This window comes from Pseudophryne corroboree, chromosome 2 (genome assembly GCF_028390025.1).
Source record: "Pseudophryne corroboree isolate aPseCor3 chromosome 2, aPseCor3.hap2, whole genome shotgun sequence".
Taxonomy (NCBI): Eukaryota; Metazoa; Chordata; class Amphibia; order Anura; family Myobatrachidae; genus Pseudophryne; species Pseudophryne corroboree.
Genome location: NC_086445.1, coordinates 990,973,327 through 991,000,338, shown reverse-complemented (window position 1 = coordinate 991,000,338; position 27,012 = coordinate 990,973,327). Strand labels below are relative to the sequence as shown.

Below are 27,012 nucleotides of genomic sequence, written 5' to 3'. Positions count from 1 at the left end.
TAGCCATGAACATAGGCCAGGGCCTCAGCCGTCCCTTGCCACTCCGTGTCGTAAATGGAATATTGGCAAGTTTACGCTTCTCATCAGACGCTTTAAATTTTGATTTTTGGGTCATTTTACTGAACTTTTGTTTTTGGGATTTTACATGCTCTCTACTATGACATTGGGCATCGGCCTTGGCAGACGACGTTGATGGCATTTCATCGTCTCGGCCATGACTAGTGGCAGCAGCTTCAGCACGAGGTGGAAGTGGATCTTGATCTTTCCCTATTTTAACCTCCACATTTTTGTTCTCCATTTTTTAATTTGTGGAATTATATGCCAGTATCAATAACAATGGCCTACTACTATATATACTGCGCACAACTGAAATGCACCACAGGTATGGATGGATAGTATACTTGACGACACAGAGGTAGGTAGAGCAGTGGCCTACTGTACCGTACTGCTATATATTATATACTGGTGGTCAGCAAACTGTGCAAAACTGAAATGCACCACAGGTATGGATGGATAGTATACTTGACGACACAGAGGTAGGTACAGCAGTGGCCTACTGTACCGTAATGCTATATATTATATACTGGTAGTCAGCAAACTGTGCAAAACTGAAATGCACCACAGGCATGGATGGATAGTATAATTGACGACACAGAGGTAGGTACAGCAGTGGCCTACTGTACCGTAATGCTATATATTATATACTGGTGGTCAGCAAACTGTGCAAAACTGAAATGCACCACAGGTATGGATGGATAGTATACTTGACGACACAGAGGTAGGTACAGCAGTGGCCTACTGTACCATAATGCTATATATTATATACTGGTGGTCAGCAAACTGTGCAAAACTGAAATGCACAACAGGTATGGATGGATAGTATACTTGACGACACAGAGGTAGGTACAGCAGTGGCCTACTGTACCGTAATGCTATATATTATATACTGGTGGTCAGCAAACTGTGCAAAACTGAAATGCGCCACAGGTATGGATGGATAGTATACTTGACGACACAGAGGTAGGTACAGCAGTGGCCTACTGTACCGTAATGCTATATATTATATACTGGTGGTCAGCAAACTGTGCAAAACTGAAATGCACCACAGGTATGGATGGATAGTATACTTGACGACACAGAGGTAGGTACAGCAGTGGCCTTCTGTACCGTACTCCTATATATTATATACTGGTGGTCAGCAAAATTATGCACTGTACTCCTACTATATACTACAATGCAGCACAGATATGGAGTGTTTTTTAGGCAGACAATGTATACTGGTGGTCACTGGTCAGCAAAACTCTGCACTGTACTCCTCCTATATAATACTGCTGGTCCCCAGTCCCCACAATAAAGCAGTGTGAGCACAGATATATGCAGCACACTGAGCACAGATATGGAGTGTTTTTCAGGCAGACAACGTATACTGGTGGTCACTGTCAGCAAAACTCTGCACTGTACTCCTCCTATATAATATACTGGTGGTCCCCAGTCCCCACAATAAAGCAGTGTGAGCACAGATATATGCAGCACACTGAGCACAGATATGGAGTGTTTTTCAGGCAGACAACGTATACTACAAGAAATAATGGAAAGTGTAACTTATCCTGCGCTTGGTCTTTGTTTCAGAATGGCAACACTCAGACTCCCATTATTCAGTATATGTTTTTTAGAACATGCAAAGAAAATTTAGGGAGATGGATATAGTGAAGCACAATTTAATACAAATCAATTCATAAACAATACATATAAAATTCATAGGTTGGTAAAATAATTTATAGCAGCATAATATATTGCACAGTCTCCAATGGGGAAAACAGATGGGTAATTACCAAATCTTTCAGAACTGTAAACAGTTCTTATCCAGCTTGCGGGTTTTATATTTAAAGAGGATCCCGGTAATCCTCTATCTCCACGCTTGAAAAAGACCCCTGTTTTGGGGTGGAAACGCGTTGGTGAGCGCACAGCAAAACGGGACAATATATTGGGGATTTTGCCATCCTGTTCCAGCCAAGCGTGGAGATAGAGGATTACCGGGATCCTCTTTAAATATAAAACCCGCAAGCTGGATAAGAACTGTTTACAGTTCTGAAAGATTTGGTAATTACTCATCTGTTTTCCCCATTGGAGACTGTGCAATATATTATGCTGCTATAAATCATACTTGCCTACTTTTGAAAACTTGTTTCAGGGAGATTTCAGGTGGTACCAGAATGCTTTGCGCGGCGCGCTGTTGAGGGTGTGCCACACTCCGCCCGAAGAGCGTGTCTAGCTCCACGTTTGGGCGTATTTATTGCCACTAAGGGTGGTGCAAGCAGAAAACAACTCTTGGTGGTATAGTGTGCACGCACGGGCGTGGTCACGGAAAACTGGGGTGTGTGAACATGAGGGGGGTAGAGTGAGGCCACAGTGGGGACAGTAGGGGACAAAGGGGGTAGAGTAGGGGACACAGGGGGTAGAGTAGGGGACACAGGGAGCAGAGTGGGGCCACAGAGGGTAGAGCAGGGGACATAGTAGGGAGAGTGGGGCCACAGGGGGAAGAGTAGGGGACACAGTGGGGAGTGTGGGGTCACAGGGGGAAGAGTAGGGGACACAGTGGGGAGTGTGGGGTCACAGGGGGGAGAGTGGGGGACAAAGGGGGGAGAGTGGGGGACAAAGGGAGCAGAGTGGGGGACACAGGGGGAAGAGTGGGGGAAACGGGGGGAAGTGGGGGAAACGAGGGGGAGTGGGGGAAACGGGGGAGAGTAGGGGACACAGGGGGGAGAGTAGGGGACACAGGGGGGAGAGTAGGGGACACAGGGGGGAGAGTAGGGGACACAGGGGGGAAAGTGAAGCCACAGAGGGGAGAGTAGGGGACAGTGGGGAGAGTGGGACCACAGAGGGGAGAGTGGGGGACACAGTGGGGAGAGTGGGACCACAGAGGGGAGAGTAGGGGACACAGGTGGGAGAGTGAGGCCACAGAGGGGAGAGTAGGGGACACAGTGGGGAGAGTAGTGGACACAGTAGGGAAAGTGAAGCCACAGGTGGGAGAGTAGGGGACACAGTGGGGAGGGAGGCCACAGGGGGAAGAGTGGGGGACACAAGGAGCAGAGTGAGACCACAAGGAGGAGAGTGGGGCCACGGAGGGGAGAGTGGGACCAGGTGCAGGCACTCACCTTCAACACTGGCCGTGCACCATGGGTAAATTTATATTATATACAGTATAATTTCTAAAAACAAGGATGAAGAGAGATTGCGCTCATAGTGCAGATCAATTTCTATTAAGTAAAACAATATCACAGGACAGGTCAGACAATGATGGTAAGACTTGTACCCTGATCACCCACACTGTGGGCTGGTTACTACATGGTAGAATGTACTCCACAAGGCTAATGCTGCATACCGCCGTCCGCTACCCGGAACCATACACCGCGCCACCGGCTGTGAATAACAGCCGTGACCCGTCAGGACACCGTGCCACGGGACCTTTCGGAATGAACAATTCAAATTGAGAATAGAGCGTCTGGCAGGCAACGCCCCAACACGTTATCCACAGCCGGCGGTGCGGTGTATGGTCCCGGGTAGCGGACGGCGGTATGCAGCATTAGCCTTGTGGAGTACATTCTACCATGTAGTAACCAGCCCACAGTGTGAGTGATCAGGGTACGAGTCTTACCATCATTGTCTGACCTGTCCTGTGATATTGTTTTACTTAATAAAAATTGATCTGCACTATGGGGGTCATTCCGAGTTGATCGCTAGCTGCCGTTGTTTGCAGCGCAGTGATCAGGCTAAAAATCAGCATTTCTGCGCATGCACCACAATGCGCAGGCGCGTCGTACGGGTACAATGAGCATCGTGGGTTTGCACAGAGTCTAACGAAGATTCCCGTCGCACGGCCGAACGCAGGAAGATTGACATGAAGGGGGCGTTTCTGGGTGGCAACTGACCGTTTTCAGGGAGTGCTTAGAAAAACGCAGGCGTGTCAGGGAAAACGCAGGCGTGGCTGGGCGGGTGTGTGACGTCAAAAGCTGTTTCTCAATCAATCAACGCACACGGAGAGTAACTACAGGGCTGGTCTTGTTTTGCACAAAAGGATTGCAGATGCTCTGCTTCACAAGCGTTTGCACTTCTGCAAAGCGAAAATACACTCCCCGGTGGGCGGCAACAATGTGCTTGCACGGCTAAAAACTGCTAGTGAGCGATCAACTGTGACCCCCTATGAGCGCAATCTCTCTTCATCCTTGTTTTTAGAAAGATTTTACTCTTGGAGTTCGGAGTTATTTAAGGAGAGATTTGCTGCGGTTTTTAAGCATACGTGCTTGAGCCCGGACTGGTGTCCTGTGGACTGGATTTACCAGTGCACCTGTATCCGTTTACTGGAAAAAAAATAATAATAATAATATATATATATATATATATATATATATATATATATATATTAAAAAAAAAAAAAAATATATATATATACACACACACACACACACACACACACACACACACACACACACACACACACACACACACATATTCCATAATATACAGCCCACCTCCCTAGCCCATAGTACACTCAGGACACATAGCACCAGTACACACACACACACACACACACAGTGCACACTACCACATACAGCCCCCCTCCCCCATAACAGACACAGTACACATAGCACCATATATATTGTATTATACACAACCCCCTCTCATATTATACCCAGTGCACCCAGCACCATATTACATAACACAAGCCCCTCTCCCCCATAATATATCCAGTACACACAACAATATATAGTGCACTATACACTACCACTCTTCCCCTCATATTATACCAAAAATACACTGCACCATATGATATTATACACACACATATTGATTATACATAACCCCCCCCCCCCCCTCATTTGACCCACATCACCACGTTAAAGTACTTAATACAAAGCCCCCCTCCCCTATATTAACCCCAGTACACACACACACACACACACACCCACTTACTGTAGCTTTGTTGCCCCGGGACAGTGTGGTCAGTGTGGGAAGGCAGGTCAGGGCAGCCACATCCATCTAGGATCAGGAAGAGGGAGGCTGGGGCTGGGCTGTTACATGCTGTGCACTCAGAGTGTGGTGGGCGGGGCCAGCCACAGTGAAGCAGATCCCTGCCTGCCGGCTCATTGTGCTTCACTGTACGGGCTGTAACACACACTCCGGTTTTTCCCGGATGGCAAAAAGCCGGACAAAGTTTGTCCGGCTTTTTGCCATCCGGGAGAAACCGGCAGTGTCTGTCACACAGGACGGCTTTGAGCCGTGTGGGATGCTGAGCGCATGCGCAGCGTCAGACACGGCTTCAGAAAAAAACGTTGTGTGTGAAAGCTCCCCTTCACACACACGGTTTACTGGCTCCAAAGACGGCCCGGCGGCCGCCCGGCCGCCGGACCTTCCAGTGGTGAGACCCGGCTGCAACCCGGCAGCCGGGCCGGGGCCGTGCAGTGTGAAGGGACCCTAGCCCTCACACTGTTAACTACAATGCCGGCACGGGAAAAAGCCGTCCGGCTTTTTCCCGGCCGGCAAAAGCCGGATAGTGTGTTTCAGCCCTACGGGCTGCACCGCTGGGTGTTCCCCCGACACTGCCTCCGCTCAGACTACCCGGCTCTACCGCACAGCAGAACGACTACCACATCTCCTGTGCAGGCCCCGCCCCCAGCGTTTTTATGGAGGTAACGCTAGAATCCGGGAGGGCTGGCAAGGTTTGCGGGGCAGCGGGAGGCTCCTTTAAAAATCGAGAGCCTCCCGCTGAATGCGGGAGGGTAGGCAAGCCTGCGAAGTATAAATTATTTTACCAACCTATGAATTTTATATGTATTGTTTATGAATTGATTTGTATTAAATTGTGCTTCACTATATCCATCTCCCTAAATTTTCTTTGCATGTTCTAAAAAACATATACTGAATAATGGTAGTCTGAGTGTTGCCATTCTGAAACAAAGACCAAGCGCAGGATAAGTTACACTTTCCATTATTTCTTGTACTATTGCACCTTTGGTGAAGGGTGAGGGATCCTTCGGGAAAGTGTACCCCTTCCAGCTGCTTCATTGCGCACGAGCACTTTCCTTATTACCCACTGTTTTGCAAGACAACGTATACTGGTGGTCACTGTCAGCAAAACTCTGCACTGTACTCCTGCTATATAATACAGCTGCTCCCCAGTCCCCACAATTAAGCAGTGTGAGCACAGATATATGCAGCACACTGAGCACAGATATGGAGCGTTTTTTTCAGGCAGAGAACGTATAATACTGGTGGTCACTGATCAGCAAAACTCTGCACTGTACTCCTCCTATATTATTAATATACAGCTGCTCCCCAGTCCCCACAATTAAGATATAAGTAAGCACAAATATTTGCATCAACAATGAATAAACGGAGAGGACGCCAGCCACGTCCTCTCCCTAACATTTCCAATGCACGAGTGAAAATGGCGGCGACGTGCGGCTGCTTATATAGAATCTGAATCTCGCGAGAATCCGACAGCGGGATGATGACGTTTCAGGCGCGCTCGGGTTAACCGAGCCATACGGGAGAATTTGAGTATGCCTCGGACCCGTGTAAAATGGGTGAAGTTCGGGGGGGTTCAGTTTCCGAGGAACCGAACCCGCTCATCACTAATAATAATACCCCTTTTCCACCAACCCCTCCCCCAAAAAAACCAAGGTCCGACCTGGGTAGTTGAACATGGTTTAAGCAGTGTCACAGCGGCACGAAACCCCGTTCACACTGCAGGATGGAGCCGGGTTAGCAGGTCTTCCCACTGCTGGTCCATGGAGATGATATCATCTCCTAGAGGAGGCTCTCCCTATGCTTTTAGCGTTTACAGTTTACACCACACCGTTCGACCCTGGTAGCTACAAGGAACGGATACCTCAGTAACGTGACCCAGGTTATTTTTCTCAGACCCTTTCCAACCACACTTGGACCTGGGTTGCCCTGGCAATAACCCGGATTATAAGTTTGGTGGAAAAGGGGTATTAGATCATTATAATTTCATATCACCACTTATCATGGTAATAAGAAATGAAGGTTTGCACGAATGTATGAAAAATCACATCCAGGGACAGCGGTCTTTAAAGAGGCTAATACCTGCATGGCCGGACTGTCCCATCTGCCATTTCTAACACATGCCAGAAGGCCCAATGGCCAGAAAGGTGTGAAGTTCTAGCCAAGTAGCTCCACCTCCCGACGTTCTGCTCAGCCAGCATGCTTATGCGGGGGCTAGCCGTGAGGCCTTTTCCACGCGTGCCGTAGTCCATCCATGCATCCCTGCCATGTGCTAGAAGTGCCGTGATCGCTAATGCAATCACTTCACTTCTTTTTTAGGATTACAGTGCCATACTGTGCATGCACGGTCTGATGACCACACATGTGCCATAGGCCACAAGGACTCCCTGTATATTATGCATTATGTAGCCCATAGGCTACAGTGGCTAATACCGTCTGAAGATGGCTTCACATTTCGGAGCTTCGTTAATTTGTCTGTAAAGCAGCGCCTAATAGAAACCTATTTGTGGTCAAAAATAAAAACATTATCTGAATAAATAAATCACAGGCTTGATAGTATCCATTTTGTTAATATACTTAAATAGAACACTGCCCCTGGTGGGCAACACTTGCTAGGATTCCCAAGCAATTCTTTCAGCACAGAGCACCATTAAGATAAGGGACTATGGGGGTCATTCCAAGTTGATCGCTCGCTAGCTACTTTTTGCAGCCGTGCAAACGCATAGTCGCCGCCCACTGGGGAGTGTATTTTCGCTTTGCAAGTGTGCGAACGCCTGTGCAGCCGAGCACTACAAAAATAGTTTGTGCAGTTTCTGAGTAGGTCTGAACTTACTCAGCGCTTGCGATCACTTCAGCCTGTCCGGTCCCGGAATTGACGTCAGACACCCGCCCTGCAAACTCTTGGACACGCCTGCATTTTTCCAACCACTCCCTGAAAACAGTCAGTTGACACCTATAAATGCCCTTTTCCTGTCAATCTTCTTGCGATCGGCTGTGCGAATGGATTCTTCGTACAATCCAGCAACGTTCCGCTTTGTACTTGTACGACGCACCTGCGCATTGTGGTGCATACGCATGTGCAGTAGTGACCTGATCACTGCGCTGCGAAAAACGGTAGCGTGCGAACAGGTCGGAATGACCCCCTATGCTTGTATAATTAGGACCGATTTATCACCATCCGCATCCTGAGTTGTGAATGACAGGTGATAAAATCAACCAAACTCTCAATGTGATTATTGATTATATTGCATGGATGTATCAATAATAATTGCGAGCAAGCTCTGTCCCTGTGATGCCTCTCCGCAGCCTTATCTGGGTATTTTTTTGTATGCTGCACGTGTTCCGCCTTCACCCCTACCGCTGCTGCCGGTTCGACCTTCTCCCCCCCCCCTTTGCAACTACCCCCTCCCCCGCGATGATACTCCCCTCCCTTCCTCGCATACTTACATGGTGATTGGTGGTCCGGTGTGCTCCTTCGGCTCCGGTCTTGTGATCTCCGGCTCCGGCACTGTGTCCCGGTCATCTGACGCTGCAAACTGCTGCAAATTCTGGTTTACAGTGTCAGATGCCCGGGGATCAAAAGACTGGAGTCGGAGGAGATCACTGATCACCTGGAATGTAAGTATATATTTTTTTTAAATAATATATATATATTTTTTTAACTGATATCAGCTTGTCTGTCCATCCGACACACAGTTCACAGGTGCCGGCCATATCGCAGTGAGACCTGTGATAACACCAGCTGGAGCTGACATAATTATCACAGGGCTCATTGCTGTGTTTTTTCACAATTTTTTCCCAGTAAATTCGCCCATTTAGTATGGGAACTGCGATCTGATTACTAAAAAAAATTGAAGGGTTCTGAGCAGTTTTTCATGAAAACTGCTCCAAAAGCCCTTTAATACATTTAAGTGATACTAAAATAATGTGAAAAAGGGTGTGAAAACTCCCATTTTCACATTTATGGAAAAAATAATGTTAATAAAAAATATACACCTTAATCATGAATAGTGATACAGAACATCATTTGTTTTTCAAAATAATTCAGAGTAGCATTGCTTTCATTGCAAATATTCTGGGCAGAACTCATTTTGCAAAAGTGTGGTTTAACTGTCTTCACTCTTTACAGATGAATCGTCTGCAGAGACCTCCTTCCCCCTCTCCTTCCCAAATCTAGATCAGCAGCTTCAGGTAAGCATGGATGGCAAGTTATTCTAAGGAAATTTCCACATGAGGGCTTGTTATGCCAACGTGCACTTAACACTTAATTGCCTGTTCTCTCAGTATGTCCAGGGCCATCTTAACAGCAGTGTAGGTCCCTGGGCAAAGCAATGCACTGTGGCCCCTACCCATCCTCCAGTGGTAGAGGTAGGAGGTGCTATCAGCGGCAGCTTTGATGTCCCACGGGTGGTAGGGGGTGTTCTATCTTCCGCTCAGGATGTAGGACCTGGAGCAGTCATTTCTGGTAATTACTCCTTTACTGCACAGGTGGTGGGAGATGGGGAGGGAGGTAGAACACTAAAGTGTAGGGGCTGAATGAAGGGGCCACCGTTCCAGGGTGGTAAGGGGTGGGTGGGGGATTAATACGCAGCGGAGGGGTGGATAATGGAGTGGGATTACTATTCATCATTTTCTGGTGGGAGGGCAGTTTGCTTGACTGCAGATATCTCCAGTTCCTGGAATTTCTTAGCTATCAATAGGATAAAAAAAACTAGAGAGTCCCACCTCAGGAGGTACTGGGGAGTTGCGGATCACAGTTCAGGAGCCAGAGCAATCCCCTGACAAAATGATAAAACTACATACCACATGGGACCAGCTGCTGGAAGGCTGATATCTCTTGGTCTGGGCATAGTAGATACAAGCTGCCAGTGTCCACCGAAAGAGGAGAGTCCCAGCTGTTAGAGTATACCCATAGAAAAACTCAGACACAACCCGAGATATCTGGCTGGGAAGAGCAATTAACAGGCTTGGATGAGGACCACTGCTTTGAAGTCACTGCTGTGGGTACCCCTGTAAAAAGGGGACCCTCAGCTATCAGCCTAGGGCCCTTCTACTCCTGGGACCCTTGGGCAACTGTCAATTGAGCCCATATGAAAAGATGGCATTGGGAATGTCTAAAAGACTCTTGAAATTTAGGTAGAGCTCCTGGACAGTGGACAGTGAGACCAGCTTCCTGTGCCGCTCCCACTTCCTCTGTGAGGGCTTCGGCTATCCCTGACTACAACAACAGGAATAGGGGTTTGGGTTGGTTTTATTGATAGTTAGTGTACCTATGAGGCATCTTAAGGCTTTTGTGGAGAGGGTTGTTTGCAGTTGGGCCAGATGTACTAAGCCTTGCAAAGTGATACATTTCACGGTGATAAAGTACCAACCAATTAGCTCCTAACTGTCATTTTTCAAACCCAGCTTGTGACATGGCAGCTAGGAGCTGATTGGATGGTACTTTATCACTGTGAAATGTATCACTTTTCAAGGCTTAGTACATCTCCTATGGGTTATGTAGGCTGTCAATTAGCATCTTTCTTCACGAAAACCATTCCTGCCTGACATTTGATGCCAGCTTAGGAGCGGGAAAGAACGTATGTCAGTAATATGCCCACCTTGCTCTATTAGATCTAGAAGCCACTCCCTTCTAGGGCTCTGTTTAGTCTGATTTATACCCTACTGGGGTCAGCGGCAGCATCTGTCCAGATGGGCCTCTCATGATGGTCATAAGAATAGAGTATGGATAGCTACGTGATTCGAGGTCAAAATGGGCCTGCAGAAGGACCCTTTTTCTTAGTCTGATGGGCTGACAAAAAGCTCTCATCTGATTGGGCAGGCAGTAGGCCCCCCATTTCTTAGTCTGATGGGCTTTCAGAAGGCCCCCATCAGACTGGACTTGCAGAAGGCCCCCATTTCTTAGCCTGATTGGCTGGCATAAGGCCCCCATCTGATAGGGCCGGCAGAAGGCCCCCAGCATCGTCCCAGATTGTTGTTAAAAATCCAAGTTATTCTTATATACAGTATAAGTTGCTGCTATTGGTGGGGGGTTGACGGAGGATGGGATTGGAAATGGGCAGTCCCATTAGACATGTTTCGTACAAAGTGGGGCAAATCATGTAAAAAATTATTATTCCCATCGCAATCTGGATTATTAATAATGGTGGCACTATTTCAGGTACTAATACATAGAGGCCATAGTGCTATAATACGATACTCCACTTCAGTAAATTGTACCTCTTAACTTCATACTATATTCCATGGAGCCTTACGATACCATAGGGCAGCAGTGGAAAGCCCCTCTGCCCCCATACTCACAGAGAACATAGAAAAGATAGGATTACATACGTGTATACTACTCTCTTTCAGCCATTGTCCTACATTGATGCATTATATTCATCTTTGCTTCCAGCCTCTTCCGCCATGTAACACTTCCAAGGAGTCCATGCAGGTGTTTAAACAGCACTGCAAAATTGCAGAGGAGTACCACCAAGTGAAGAGAGAAATCGCGCTCCTAGAAGAAAGGAAGTACGTTGTTTAAGGGTTAACATAATTTAGGCTTCATAGGGTTACTTTACGACAGTCAGGTACACTACAGCGGGGGAAGATACTTTAACCACTGGCCTGGTGTGGTCGAATTAGATCCGACTACGCCAGGCTGGGCTTTACCTGACATGTTTGCGTCTGATGCAACCAGTCAGATAGCCATAAATATACATATTCATATTCAATTCTACAGAATTCACAATACTGAGTGATTAAAATTCTTTCAATTACCTTCAAGTCCTGACTCCTGCCGCCTCGGTCCCTACCTGCCCCCCGCCAGCAAGAAGAAAACAAGACGCAGCGGTGACAGAGACACAGCGACCTATACAACATGCCCAGCCAGCCCCCAGGATCCTCTCTGCTTCAGCTGCGGGAGCGTGACTACATCACAGTCACGCTTCCAGCAGCCCGGGAAATGGAGGCGGTGTTTGGCGCCACACTTTCAGGACTTCCCGACGACCTCCGAGCGCATGCGCCGGGGGGACGTTGGAGACTTCTGCCATTACTGGCTTTGTTTTTAAGTAACCCTGAGCAGTCCGCAGTGTACCCCCGGGGATACGCGTACCACAGGTTGGAACCGCTGATCTCGCACCTTTTAGAAAATAATAGCTAGAGTCTGATTGGTTGCTATGGGCAACACCTCAACTCAAACTTGAGTGAAAATACCCCCTTGAGAGCCTGAAGCAATACAAAATAGCACCCCCCCCCCCCCCCCCCGCCCACCCTTAGTAACACTGGCAGTGCATTCCAATGTGAAAATGTAGTGCCCATACATATGACACTACAAGTGCCAGCATGCAGTGCACTTTCATATATATTACCACAAGAGCGGGCACTGTAAGCACGGGCCCCCTTGTTAAATAAATAATATTCAGGACCAGATTAACATTGGGGCAGATGGGACTTCAGCTCCAGGACTCATAAATATAGGCCCATCAGGATGGTTACCAGACGCTCAGCTGGCCAAATAGTCGCTTAGCTGGCCACACCACACATTCGCAGCAGCCTTTACCTCTGAATTAGGCCCTCTGTGTGCCATGATATATATATATATATATATATATATATATATATAAATATATATAGTGCAGAGAGGTCATTTTGTCATAAAGAAGGAGCAGAATTTAGCATTCCTGCAGTTTATTTTGACTGGAGACGTTACAAAACAGTTTTGCACAATAAAAGGATGCTTGCACCAAATAACAATACACAATATGTGGATATTTTTAGATACTATCCCACCGCACAAATAACACATGTAACTGTGACAGGGAAGGTGGGCCCCTCTCAGTTCGGGGCCCCATAGCATCTGCACTCCCTGCACCTATGGTAGCTACACCCTTGTATATAACACATGTAACTGTGACAGGGAAGGTGGCCCCTCTCAGCTCAGGGCCCTATAGCAGATGCACTCCCTGCACCTATTGTAGCTACACCCTTGTATATAACTCATGTAACTTGACAGAGAGGGTGGCCCCTCTCAGCTCTGGGCCCCATAGCAGCTGCACTCCCTGCACCTATGGTAGCTATGCTCCTGTATATAACACATGTAACTGTGACAGGGAAGGTGGCCCCTCTCAGCTCTGAGCCCCATAGCAGCTGTACTGCCTACACCTATTGTAGCTACACCCTTGTATATAACACATGTAACTGTGACAGGGAAGGTGGCCCCTCTCAGCTCTGGGCCCCATAGCAGCTGTACTGCCTGTACCTATGGTAGCTACACCCTTGTATATATTATAACACATGTAACTGTGACAGGGAAGGTGGCCCCTCTCAGCTCTGGGCCCCATAGCAGCTGTACTGCCTACACCTATTGTAGCTACACCCTTGTATGTAACACATGTAACTGTGACAGGGAAGGTGGCCCCTCTCAGCTCTGGGCCCCATAGCAGCTGTACTGCCTGTACCTATTGTAGCTACTCCCTTGTATATAACACATGTAACTGTGACAGGGAAGGTGGGCCCCTCTCAGCTCTGGGCCCCATAGCAGCTGCACTCCCTGCACCTATTGTAGCTACACCCTTGTATATAACACATGTAACTGTGACAGGGAAGATGGCCCCACTCAGCTCTGGCCCCGTAGCAGTTGCACTCCCCGTACCTATGGTAGCTATGTCCTTGTATATAACACATGTAACTGTGACAGGGAATGTGGCTCCTCTCAGCTCTGGACCCCATAGCAGCTGTACTGCCTACACCTATTGTAGCTACACCCTTGTATATAACACATGTAACTGTGACAGGGAAGGTGGCCTCTCTCAGCTCTGGGCCCCATAGCAGCTGTACTGCCTGTACCTATGGTAGCTACACCCTTGTATATAACACATGTAACTGTGACAGGGAAGGTGGCCCCTCTCAGCTCTGGGCCCCATAGCAGCTGTACTGCCTACACCAGGGGTGTCAAACTCAAATTCATCGGGGGCCGCATCAGCAGTTTGGTCCCCATCAAAGGGCCGGTTGTATCTGTAGGTCTATCCAAAATTTACCGCTCCACCTGCCTTATATGTGCCCAGCCATCTGCCCCCTTTTAAAGTGCCCAGCCATGTGCCCCCTTTTATAGTGCCCAGCCATGTGCCCCCTTTTATAGTGCACAGGTCCCCATTTTACACATTGTGGCAGGCACAGGTCCCCATTTTACACATTGTGGCAGGCACAGGTCCCCATTTTACACATTGTGGCAGGCACAGGTCCCCATTTTACACATTGTGGCAGGCACAGGTCCCCATTTTACACATAGCGGCAGGTACAGGTCCCCATTTTACACATTGTGGCAGGCACAGGTCCCCATTTTACACATTGTGGCAGGCACAGGTCCCCATTTTACACATAGCGGCAGGTACAGGTCCCCATTTTACACATTGTGGCAGGCACAGGTCCCCATTTTACACATTGTGGCAGGCACAGGTCCCCATTTTACACATAGCGGCAGGTACAGGTCCCCATTTTACACATTGTGGCAGGCACAGGTCCCCATTTTACACATTGTGGCAGGCACAGGTCCCCATTTTACACATAGCGGCAGGTACAGGTCCCCATTTTACACATTGTGGCAGGCACAGGTCCCCATTTTACACATTGTGGCAGGCACAGGTCCCCATTTTACACATAGCGGCAGGTACAGGTCCCCATTTTACACATTGCGGCAGGTGGTGGAAGGAGGGAGAGAGAGAGAAAGAGAGGAAGGGAGAGGGGCTGACTTACATTTGAAGCGGTTCTCGCCGCTCTTCAGCCGCCTCTCCCTCCTCGTCTGCGCGGCTCCCTCCTCCGATGGGGTTTCGTTGAATGACGCGTTTGCGCCGTGACGTCACGACGCAATCGCGTCATTCCGCGAAACCCCGCCCCCCCCGAGCTGGGCACTCGGGAGAAGGGGGTTTCATGGCGGCGGCACCGCGGGCCATCAGACGAGGTCTGGCGGGCCGGATTTGGCCCGCGGGCCTTGTCTTTGACACCCCTGGCCTACACCTATTGTAGCTACACCCTTGTATATAACACATGTAACTGTGACAGGGAAGGTGGCCCCTCTCAGCTTTGGGCCCCATAGCAGCTGTACTGCCTGTACCTACTGTAGCTACACCCTTGTATATAACACATGTAACTGTGACAGGGAAGGTGGGCCCCTCTCAGCTCTGGGCCCTATAGCAGCTGCACTCCCTGCACCTATTGTAGCTACACCCTTGTATATAACACATGTAACTGTGACAGGGAAGGTGGCCCCACTCAGCTCTGGCCCCATAGCAGCTGCACTCCCTGTACCTATGGTAGCTATGTCCTTGTATATAACACATGTAACTGTGACAGGGAAGGTGGCCCCTCTCAGCTCTGGGCCCCATAGCAGCTGCACTGCCTGCACCTATGGTATCTACGCCCTTGTATATAACACATGGAACTGTGACAGGGAAGGTGGCCCCTCTCAGCTCTGGGCCCCATAGCAGCTGCACTCCCTGCACTTATGGTAGCTACTCCCTTGACACAAATGCTTGCTCATGGGGACACACAGAAGAACGTCAACTTAAGGTTTCTCTCTTCTAATTTCTTCTTTCCAGAAAGGAGCTAATCGCCAGGCTGGATCAATTCGAAAATTCAGATGTTTCTCACTTAGCGGAAGAGTACGAGGACCTCAGCAAGGAGAACCACAGCCTCAACCTGGCTCATTCCCGCTGCAAAGAGCAACTAGAGAAACTGAAAATCCAGTATCAGAAACGTCAGGGGTCGTCCTAACAGTAACCTGACACACAGCCTGGTACAAAGTCATCAACACACCAGCACTTTTATTTAAAAAAAGAAAAAGTGAATGTGTCGCAACAACTTACGCAACACTTACTCAGTGATGCATAAGTGGCGGCACTATCAGTAGTGAAGGACAGAGATTGAGAGCAACATTGGAGTGTACTTACTAGCACACTACAGATGTACAGCAACCCAAAGCAACACCCTAACATTTAGGTTTGACACCTTCAGACAATAATCAGACAATAAGATTATACAACAAAACACAGACCCGCACATTTTATTTTTGCGCGCAAGTGCGCCCCGACCGATTACCTGCCTAGCGCATTTCAAAGCTGTGTGTGTTTGTCTTTTGAGATACAGCCCCCTTTAGCTTCATTTATGTCTTAAATTATTCCTGGGTTGAGAAGTGGATATTGTGAATGTCTTATTACGTGACTTCTGTGTGTTTTATTATGTTGGTCGCAGGGCATCTACAGAAGTGCAGCCGGACCTGCAGAGATTACAGAAAAAGTAAGGGCCTCATTCAGTCTGTCGCAGAACCGTCTGCGAGTACGGATGTCTGCGGCAGCCAGAGTTACTAACTTATGCTAATGTATATATCTGTCCATCTATGCAAGTACCTGGCAGCCTTCATGCAGCTCCCCGTTTTCCCATCCATAGCAGTCCCTATTAGAATTTTAATCTAATTTAAATAACATCCTCCAGCAAAATGAAAATTGTGCATATTGAGGCATTAAGTAGAGTTAGCAATGAACACCTTCAGTGTGCTACCCACTCCTTCCACTGGGTGGCGCAGCAGAGACAGAGAACCATATCTTGCAAATGAATGCACTTCCTATTAATGGGGGTCATTCCGAGCTGATCGCACACTGCCGATTTTTTGCAGTGCAGCGATCAGGTTACTACTGCGCATGCATATGCACCGCAATGCGCACGCGCGTCGTACGGGTACAAACAGCATCGTTGCTGTGCAATGCTTCTAGCGACGAATCCATTCGCACAGCCGATCGCAAGGAGATTGACAGGAAGAGGGTGTTTATGGGTGTCAACTGACCGTTTTCTGGGAGTGGTAGGGAAAACGCAGGCGTGTCCAGGCGTTTGCAGGGCGGGTGTCTGACGTCAGTTCCGGGACCGGACGGGCTGAAGTGATCGCAAGGGCTGAGTAAGTTCAGACCTACTCTGAAACTGCAAAAAACGTTTTCGTCCCTTTCGGCTGCACATGCGATCGCACACTTGCAAAGAGAAAATACACTCCCCCGTGGGCGGCGACTATGCGTTTGCACGGCTGCAAAAAGTAGCTAGCGAGTAATCAACTCGGAATGGGGGCCAGTATCGGGTGCACTCGGACAAAAAAGGATATTTGCGCTTCGCACCTCCGCACTAATGAGCCTTAAAGAGTGTAAACCTCAGGCTGGTTGCTATGGGTTTTTGCACTTTTGAATTTTGTTTGTAAATAACCTCTATGATCTTTATTTAAAGGTGAAGTATAATAAACACAAATAATTTTAATATGTTACATGAAATTAAATATAAAGTGAACATTGTGTGCTTGGAAACACAGCCGTCATTTGTATAATATTTATTGGTTTATTCGGATGCTCCCCAACATGGAAACATTTCACAGGTTACAGGAAGGTAATACTCGAGCAACTTAAAGGAATAAATCAAATCATAATAATAATTTCTTTCATTAAAAAAAAACAAAAAATAGTAAGTATGATTCTATTTAATTTTATACAACATATGAAAAGTTATATGCTAGGAAAATGTATTATTTAAATGTAATGGTAATTTAATGAAACCTGACTTATTTGATTAATTATAAACCTGTGAATGTGTTTTTTTTTCTTTCTCTTTCTTCTAAACAGAATTAATTTTTAGAGATACTGTATGTACGTCAGCTGCTGTGAGCTGTGGCACTATGTTTAGTGGCACTTACACGTCTCGCCCTATAATTTCCAGGTGTATACTCTTATTGGGGAGTAGACTGTCAAATGTGGGAATGTTATCTATCTACGGGGGTCATTCCGATTTGATCGCTAGCAGCATTTGTTCGCAGCGCAGCGATCAGGCAAAAAAAATGGCAGTTCTGCACATGCGTATGCGGCACAATGCGCACGCACGACGTACGGGCACAACGAATTATGTCGTTTTGCACAGGGTCTAGCGATGCATTTCGGTCGCACTGGTTGTCGCAGAGTGATTGACATGAAGTGGGTGTTTCTGGGTGTCAACTGACCGTTTTCAGGGAGCGTTTGGGAAAACGCAGGCATGCCAGAAAAACCGCAGGCGTGGCTGGGCGTTCGCTGGACGGGTGTGTGACGTCAAATACGGAACTGAATAGGCTGAAATTATCGCAAGCGCTGAGTAGGTTTTGAGCTACTCTGAAACCACACAAACATTTTTTGCATGCGCTCTGCGATACATTCATTCGCACTTCTGCTAAGCTAAAATACACTCCCCAGTGGGCGGCGACATAGCGTTTGCACGGCTGCTAAAAACTGCTAGCGAGCGATCAACTCGGAATGACCCCCAATGTACCTGTCACCTACACAAAGTTAACTCAGCCATTCTGTGGAATTAATTAATTTTCAGCCTTTCAATTCACTAGTAACCTCAATGAGGTACAGTGGGCCTAATTCAGATCTGTTCGCTTGCTATCATTTTTCGCTGTGCAGTGATCAGGTAACTACTGTGCATGCGTATGCACCGCAATGCGCAGGCGCGCCGTATGATTACAAAGTGGATCGTTGCTGTGCACTGGTTCTAGCGAAGATACCATTCGCACAGCCGTTCGCAAGGAAGAGGGCGTTTGTGGGTGGCAACTGACCGTTTTCTGGGAGTGGTTGGAAAAACGCAGGCGTGTCAAAGCGTTTGCAGGGCGGGTATCTGACGTCAATTCCGGCCTCGAATAGGCTGAAGTGATCGAAGTGGCTGAGTAAGGTCAGAGCTACTTGGAAACGGCACAAGCTGTTTTTGTACAAGGCGGCTGCACATGCGTTCGCACACTTGCAAAGCTAAAATACACTCCCCTATAGGAGGCGACTATCTGATCGATGCGCTGCAAAAAATAGCGAGTGAACAGATCTGAATTAGGCCCCCGTGTGCATCATGGCTCAGTGATGTCCCTAGTTTCTAATGAATTGGTAGGCTGCTTTCCCATGAATGTTGGTGAGTAGGTGGGGGAACAGTAAAAATCATCACACCTTTATACATTGTTTTAATATTAGTCTGCATAAGTATAATTCACTGGTGTACACATGTTAAATTATACACTGAATGTGAGAGGACAATTACAAAAATTATTATTAAAGGTTATCTTCTTGGTTTTTATTTCATGTTTTAATGAATCATTAAACCCAAAATAAAAAGATGTGGATCTTGAAGGTTAAATACGCTGTAAATACCCTGCATCTCTGTTAAAAAGTTAAGTATTATTACCCCATCATTACTGTACATTACACACAGCTGTAGCTCCTCCCACATCTTTAAGATAATGCTCTGACACAGGTGAAAAAGCTGCTAGTGAACTGCTGAGCTGTCGCTGGCCCTACTCCTGTCTATGAATCCACCAATCCGTATTGGGTATTTATGCACGGCAAGTCTGACAAGCCATCAGCATTCTCTGCCTGAGTTTGCGAAACACCTCTCTCCTAACTTGGCAGCCAGGGCCGGCTCTAGGCATGTTCCACGTGAGCGGCCACGCAACGGCATCACCTGATACTGATATGGGCACGCCAATTCCATCTGCTTACTGTTACTGCTAGCTAGCTGCTGATTTCATTGCCCACCTTCTCCTGCCCCCGCAGCACTTCACTGCCCGCCTTCTCCCTTCCTTGTCTTCACAGTACTTCACCCCCTACCTTCTCCTTCCCCTATCCTCACAGAGCTTCACTGCCTACTTTCACCGACCCCTGTCCTCACAGCACTTCACCACCCGCCTTCTCCCTTCCCTGTCTTCACGGTGCTTCACCCCCTACCTTCTCCCTCCCCTATCCTCACAGAGTTTCACTGCCTACTTTCACCAACCCCTGTCCTCACAGCACTTCACCGCCTGCCTTCTCCCTTCCCTGTCTTCACAGTACTTTACCGCCTGCCTTCTCCCTTTGATGTCCTCACAGCTCTTCACCCCCTGCCTTCTCCCTCCCCTATCCTCACAGAGCTTCACTGCTCACTTTCACCCTCCCCTGTCCTCACAGCACTTCACCGCCCACCTTCACCATCCCCTGTCCCCACATTACTTAACTGCCCGCCTTCTCTCTTCCCTGTCCTCACAGCATTCACCGTCCACTATCTCCCTTCCTAGTCCCCACAACACTTCACTGCCTGCCTTCTCCCTTTCCTAGCCTCACAGCATTTCACTGCCCGCCTTCACCCTCCCCTGTCCCCCAGCACTTCACTGTAATACCCCCAGGGTTGGCAGGGTATGTCTAGGTGGTTGGGAGAGGTATCACAGGTGTTGGGTGTCCCATACCCATTTTTTTTCCCGTACCATGTCTCATAGTACTGTGCTCAGAGAGGTAGGATTGATACGAATCAGAAGTGGGTCATCAATTCCAACAGGAAGTCTTTTTATTAATCTGCAATGAACTCTGGATTTAGGATGATTGGTTGATTTAGGAGGGTTGCTTGGGTGGAAAATTACAAAAAGAAGACTCATACAAGAAAGCAGAATTATGCTATTTCTCTACAGGTACATCACAAAAAGTCATCAAAGAAGAACAATTAGAATCAAGATGAGAAGCAATTCAAATCACAAAATTAACATAAAATCATTGGAATCAGGCAAATCAAATCAGACGCTGTGCATTCCATTCTACAATGTGATCACAAGAAGAATAAAGGCAATACGTTTCAGTAATCCTAGCTTCTGACTTCTAACTTTCCCTAGTCAAGGCAATAAGTATCTTCACGTGCAATTATCATTGGAGCTCTTGTTACAAGGTGCAGTGCCACAGTGTATCAATGTGGAGAAAAGGGGCACACAGTTACTGAGGGGGGATCCTTGGGTCAAGAAAGTCACTTGTACACAGTTCTTTATTTCAAAGAGGATGAAACTAGCAAAGGAATAGCATTGCCTCTTACCAATGACACTTACTGTATGTCACAAAAAGGGGCTTTGGGTATGGAACAAACTAAGTCTCTTTCAGTTGCAGGGCTGGATCAACACTTGTATAATTAGCACAGTACTTCAGCAGTGATTATCTATCTGCATTGCACAAATTCAGTCCTTTTTCTTGCATTAAAAACTCTTCCCTTTAGGTGCATTCACACGGTGAGATTTATCCTTGTGGGGTTGGTATCGCAAGGCTAGATAGACTATGCAGGCAAGTCAATCTTGACTATCTAGTACTAAATTATAGTAAAAATTGGCACTTAGTCAAAATCGCACATAGCCCATATCGCATAGCCAAAATCTCACCGTGTGTATGCACCTTTAGACTTGGAATAAACTCAGTCCTGGTTTATACCTCCTTTTATGGATCTTAGCTGGTACAAAATGGTGCTGCTGGCTGCACCCTTCTTTATCACTGGCTAACTTGTAACGCAGGTTGTGGAGGCTGCACAGTACACTTGCCTGTGGCTGGCTGGCTGTCAGTTTCAAACAGTGCTCACCCAGGCAACTGAATTTCAAGCTGGCTGTTCCCGCTGTACTGGCTTCTCACTCTCCTCTCTAAAATGGCTACAGTGTCCGCGCCTATTACCAGGCCTGGAGGTGTCCAGTCTTCCGGCTGGGGCATCTCAACACCCGCTCTCCGGCAACACTCTGCTGCTCTCTCCAGCAAGGCTGCTCTCACTGCCCAGCATCCTGTGGCTCTCTCTAGCATACAGTTCCTGCTCTGCTCCACGTTCCTCCGCCAGCCAGAACACACCACGTTCTCCATCTTCTTCTTCCAGCACTCTTTGCTTCTCCCAGCAGCCTCCTGCTAATCAGCTGCCTCTCTTCAGGCCACGTGACCGGACCCAGGGCTCAGTTAATTCTTCCTGCACCAACATTTCTCCTGCTGCTGCTGCGGAACACCAGCAAAGCTCTCTTAAAGGGGCACAGACACACACAGTTCTGGGGTGCCACATCACTGCCTTCTCCCCCGTCCTCACAGCACTTCTCTGCCCACCTTCTCCCTCCCCTGTCCCCACAGCACTTCACTGCCCGCCTTCTCCGTCCCCTGTCCCCACAGCACTTCACTGACTGCCTTTTCCCTCCCCTGACCCCACAGCACTTCACTGCCCGCCTTCTTCCTCCCCTGTCCCCACAGCACTTCACTGCCCGCCTTCTCCCTCCCCTGCCCCTACAGCACTTCACTGCCCGCCTTCTTCCTCCCCTGTCCCCACAGCACTTCACTGCCCGCCTTCTCCCTCCCCTGCCCCTACAGCACTTCACTGCCCGCCTTCTTCCTCCCCCTGTCCCCACAGCACTTCACTGACTGCCTTCTCCCTCCCCTGTCCCCACAGCACTTCACTGCCTGCCTTCTCCCTCCCCTGTCCCCACAGCACTTCCCTGCCCACCTCCCTCCCCTGTCCCCACAGTACTTCCCTGCCCGCCTTCTCCCTCCCTTGTCCCCACAGCACTTCCCTGCCCGCCTTCTCCCTCCCCTGCCCCCACAGCACTTCCCTGCCCGCCTTCTCCCTCCCCTGTCCCCACAGCACTTCAATGCCTGCCTTCTCCCTCCCCTGTCCCAACAGCACTTCCCTGCCTGCATTCTCCCTCCCCTGTCCCCACAGCACTTCACTGCTTGCCTTCTACATCCCCTGTCCCCACAGCACTTCACTGGCCGCCTTCTCCCTCCCATGTCCCCACAGCACTTCACTGCCCGCCTTCTCCCTCCCCTGTCCCCACAGCACATCACTGCCCACCTTCTACCTCCCCTGTCCCCACAGCACTTCACTGCCCACCTTCTCCCTCCCCTGTCCCCACAGCACTTCACTGCCTTCTTTTCCCTCCCCTGTCCCACAGCACTTCACTGACTGCCTTTTCCCTCCCCTGTCCCCACAGCACTTCACTGACTGCCTTCTCCCTCCCCTGTCCCCACAGCACTTTACTGCCCGCCTTCTCCCTCCCCTGTCCCCACAGCACTTCACTGCCCACCTTCTCCCTCCCCTGTCCCCACAGCACTTCACTGCCTGCCTTCTCCCTCCCCTGTCCCCACAGCACTTCCCTGCCTGCATTCTCCCTCCCCTGTCCCCACAGCACTTCACTGCTTGCCTTCTACATCCCCTGTCCCCACAGCGCTTCACTGCTCGCCTTCTACCTCCCCTGTCCCCACAGCACTTCACTGCCCACCTTCTCCCTCCCCTGTCCCCACAGCACTTCACTGTCCGCCTTCTCCCTCCCCTGTCCCCACAGCACTTCACTGACTGCCTTTTCCCTCCCCTGTCCCCACAGCACTTCACTGCCCGCCTTCTTCCTCCCCTGTCCCCACAGCACTTCACTGCCTGCCTTCTCCCTCCCCTGTCCCCACAGCACTTCACTGCCCGCCTTCTCCCTCCCCTTTCCCCACAGCACTTCACTGCCCGCCTTCTCCCTCCCCTGTCCCCACAGCACTTCACTGACTGCCTTCTCCCTCCCCTATCCCCACAGCACTTCACTGCCTGTATTCTCCCTCCCCTGTCCCCACAGTACTTCCCTGCCCGCCTTCTCCCTCCCCTGTCCCCACAGCACTTCACTGACTGCCTTATCCCTCCCCTGTCTCCACAGCACTTCACTGCCCGCCTTCTCCCTCCCCTGTCCCCACAGCACTTCCCTGCCCGCCTTCTCCCTCCGCTGTCCCCACAGCACTTCACTGGCCGCCTTCTCCCTCCCCTGTCCCCACAGCACTTCACTGGCCGCCTTCTCCCTCCGCTGTCCCCACAGCACTTCACTGGCCGCCTTCTCCCTCCCCTGTCCCCACAGCACTTCACTGGCCACCTTCTCCCTCCCCTGTCCCCACAGCACTTCACTGCCCGCCTTCTCCCTCCCCTGACCCCACAGCACTTCCCTGCCTGCATTCTCCCTCCCCTGTCCCCACAGCACTTACTGCCCGCCTTCTCCCTCCGCTGTCCCACAGCACTTCACTGGCCGCCTTCTCCCTCCCCTGTCCCCACAGCAGTTCACTGCCCGCCTTCTCCCTCCCCTGTCCCCACAGCACTTCACTGCCCGCCTTCTCCCTCCCCTGTCCCCACAGCACTTCACTTCCTGCCTTCTCCCTCCTCTGTCCCTACAGCACTTCACTGGCCGCCTTCTCCCTCCCCTGTCTCCACAGCACATCACAGTGTGCAGAGCTGGAACCATAATAGTACTTAGTGCCCCATCATCACTGCAGTGGGCATGACTGGACTTTACAATCTACATCCTAACGGCACATCACCACCCATGTTGGGACAAGAGACGCTGCCAGACAGGTGAATTGCCTTCCCTCTGGGGAGTCCCGGAAGTCTCCTTGTAAGCCTTCTGGGGATTCTGGAAAAATAATCAACTATGATATTACCGTCAAATACTTTTTCTCTGACGTCCTAGTGGATGCTGGAAACTCCGTAAGGACCATGGGGCTAGCGGGCTCCGAAGGAGGCTGGGCACTCTAGAAAGATCTTAGACTACCTGGTGTGCACTGGCTCCTCCCACTATGACCCTCCTCCAAGCCCCAGTTAGATTTCGTGCCCGGCCGAGGTTGGATGCACACTAGGGGCTCTCCTGAGCTCTTAGAAAGTAATAGTCTTAGATTTTTTTATTTTCAGTGAGACCTGCTGGCAACAGGCTCACTGCAGCGAGGGACTAAGGGGAGAAGAAGCGAACTCGCCTGCTTGCAGCCGGATTGGGCTTCTTAGGCTACTGGACGCCATTAGCTCCAGAGGGATCGACCGCAGGCCCAGCCTTGATGTTCGGTCCCGGAGCCGCGCCGCCGTCCCCCTTACAGAGCCAGAAGCAAGAAGATGGTCCGGAAAATCGGCGGCATGAAGACTCTGTCTTCACCAAGGTAGCGCACAGCACTGCAGCTGTGCGCCATTGCTCCTCTCACACACTTCACACTCCGGTCACTGAGGGTGCAGGGCGCTGGGGGGGGGCGCCCTGAGGCAGCAATAAAAACACCTTGGCTGGCTAAAATACCTCAATATATAGCCCCAGGGGCTATATATGAGGAAAATACCCCTGCCAGAATTCCATAAAAAGCGGGAGAATAGGCCACGAAAAAGGGGCGGAGCCTATCTCCTCAGCACACTGGCGCCATTTTTCCCTCACAGCTCGGCTGGAAGGAAGCTCCCTGGCTCTTCCCTGCAATCTACAGTACCAGTAAGAGGGAAAAGAGAGGGGGGGCATTAAATTTGGCATTATATATATATATATTTTATTGAAAAGCAGCTATTAGGGACATAACTCAGTTAGTCCCTATATATATATAGCGCTCTGGTGTGTGCTGGTATACTCTTACTCTGTCCCCCCAAAGGGCTTTTTGTGGGTCCTGTCCTCTGTTTGAGCATTCCCTGTGTGTGTGGAGTGTGTCGGTACGGCTGTGTCGACATGTTTGAGGAGGATAATGATGTGGAGGGGGAGCAGATGCCTTTAGCAGGGATGTCACCCCCTGGGGGGCAGACACCTGAGTGGATGAGTTTATGGCAGGAAATGAGTGCACGTATAGACTCCCTACATAAAAAATTTGACGACATGCCGACTGTGGGACAGCCGAGTCTTCAGCTCGTGCCTGTCCAGGTGTCTCAAAAGTCATCAGGGGCTCTGAAACGCCCGCTATCTCAGATGGCACAAGTAGATGTCGACACGGATACTGACACCAGTGTCGGCGACGATGAGTCAAATTTAATGCCCGTTAAGGCCATTCACTGCATGATTGAGGCAATGAAAGAGGTGTTAAATATTTCTGATTTACATCCAGGTACCACAAAAAAGGGTATTATGTTTGGGGAGAAAAAACTACCTGTAGTTTTTCCCCCGTCAGATGAATTAAATGAAGTGTGTGAAAAAGCGTGGGCTTCCCCTGATAAGAAATTGGTAATTCCTAAGAAGATACTAATGGCGTTCCCTTTCCCGCCAGAGGATAGGTTACGTTGGGAAACACCCCCTAGGGTGGATAAAGCGCTCACACGTTTGTCTAAAAAGGTGGCACTACCGTCCCAGGATACGGCCGCCCTTAAGGAACCTGCTGATAGAAAGCAGGAGGCGATCCTGAAGTCTGTATATACACACTCAGGCATTATACTTAGACCAGCTATTGCGTCAGCATGGATGTGCAGTGCTGCCGCTGCGTGGTCAGATAAACTGTCAGAAAATATTGACACATTAGACAGAGACACGATTCTGCTAACAATTGACCATATCAAAGACTCAGTCTTATACATGAGAGATGCACAGAGGGAAATCTGCCGGCTGGCATCTAAAGTAAGTGCATTATCCATCTCTGCTAGGAGATGCTTATGGACTCGCCAGTGGACTGGAGATGCAGATTCCAAAAGGCACATGGAAGTTTTGCCTTATAAAGGGGAGGAATTATTTGGGGATGGTCTCTCCGACCTAGTTTCCACAGCAACGTCTGGGAAGTCAGCATTTTTACCCCATGTCCCCTCACAGCCTAAGAAGGCGCCATTTTATCAGGTTCAGTCCTTCGGACCCAGAAAAACAAGCGGGGAAAAGGAGGGTCTTTTCTGTCTAGAGGCAGAGGTAGGGGAAAAAGGCTGCAGCAAACAGCAGGTTCCCAGGAACAAAAGTCCTCCCCCGCTTCCTCTTCCAAGTCCGCCGCATGACGGTGGGGCTCCACAGGCGGAGCCAGGTACGGTGGGGGCCCGCCTCATGAATTTCAGCGATCAGTGGGCTCGCTCACAGGTGGATCCCTGGATCCTTCAAATAGTATCTCAGGGATACAAGCTGGAATTCGAGGCGGCTCCACCCCACCGGTTCCTAAAATCTGCCTTGCCGACAGCAGGTGATAATCAGGGTACCCCTACTTCAACAAGGCCGGGGTTACTATTCCACACTATTTGTGGTGCCGAAACCGGACGGTTCGGTGAGACCCATTTTAAATTTGAAATCCTTGAACACATACATAAAAAAATTCAAGTTCAAGATGGAATCGCTCAGGGCGGTTATTGCAAGCCTGGACGAGGGGGATTACATGGTATCCCTGGACATCAAGGATGCTTACCTGCATGTCCCCATTTACCATCCTCACCAGGAGTACCTCAGATTTGTGGTACAGGATTGCCATTACCAATTCCAGACGCTGCCGTTTGGACTCTCCACGG

General features: G+C 49.3%; 1 protein-coding gene across 2 annotated transcripts in view; it reads left to right on the top strand.

The window, feature by feature from the left end:
• MAP3K7CL (MAP3K7 C-terminal like) overlaps positions 1 to 19,119 on the top strand; it is a 177,693-nt gene extending 158,574 nt beyond the window's left edge. For both annotated transcript variants that reach the window (XM_063956434.1, XM_063956433.1), the window contains exons 3-5: positions 9,155 to 9,216; positions 11,420 to 11,535; positions 15,600 to 19,119. In XM_063956434.1, the coding sequence (XP_063812504.1) occupies positions 9,155 to 9,216; positions 11,420 to 11,535; positions 15,600 to 15,774 (353 nt within the window). In that variant the 3' untranslated portion in view covers positions 15,775 to 19,119. The remainder of the gene's footprint in view (positions 1 to 9,154; positions 9,217 to 11,419; positions 11,536 to 15,599) is intronic.
• The last annotated feature ends 7,893 nt before the right edge of the window (positions 19,120 to 27,012 follow it).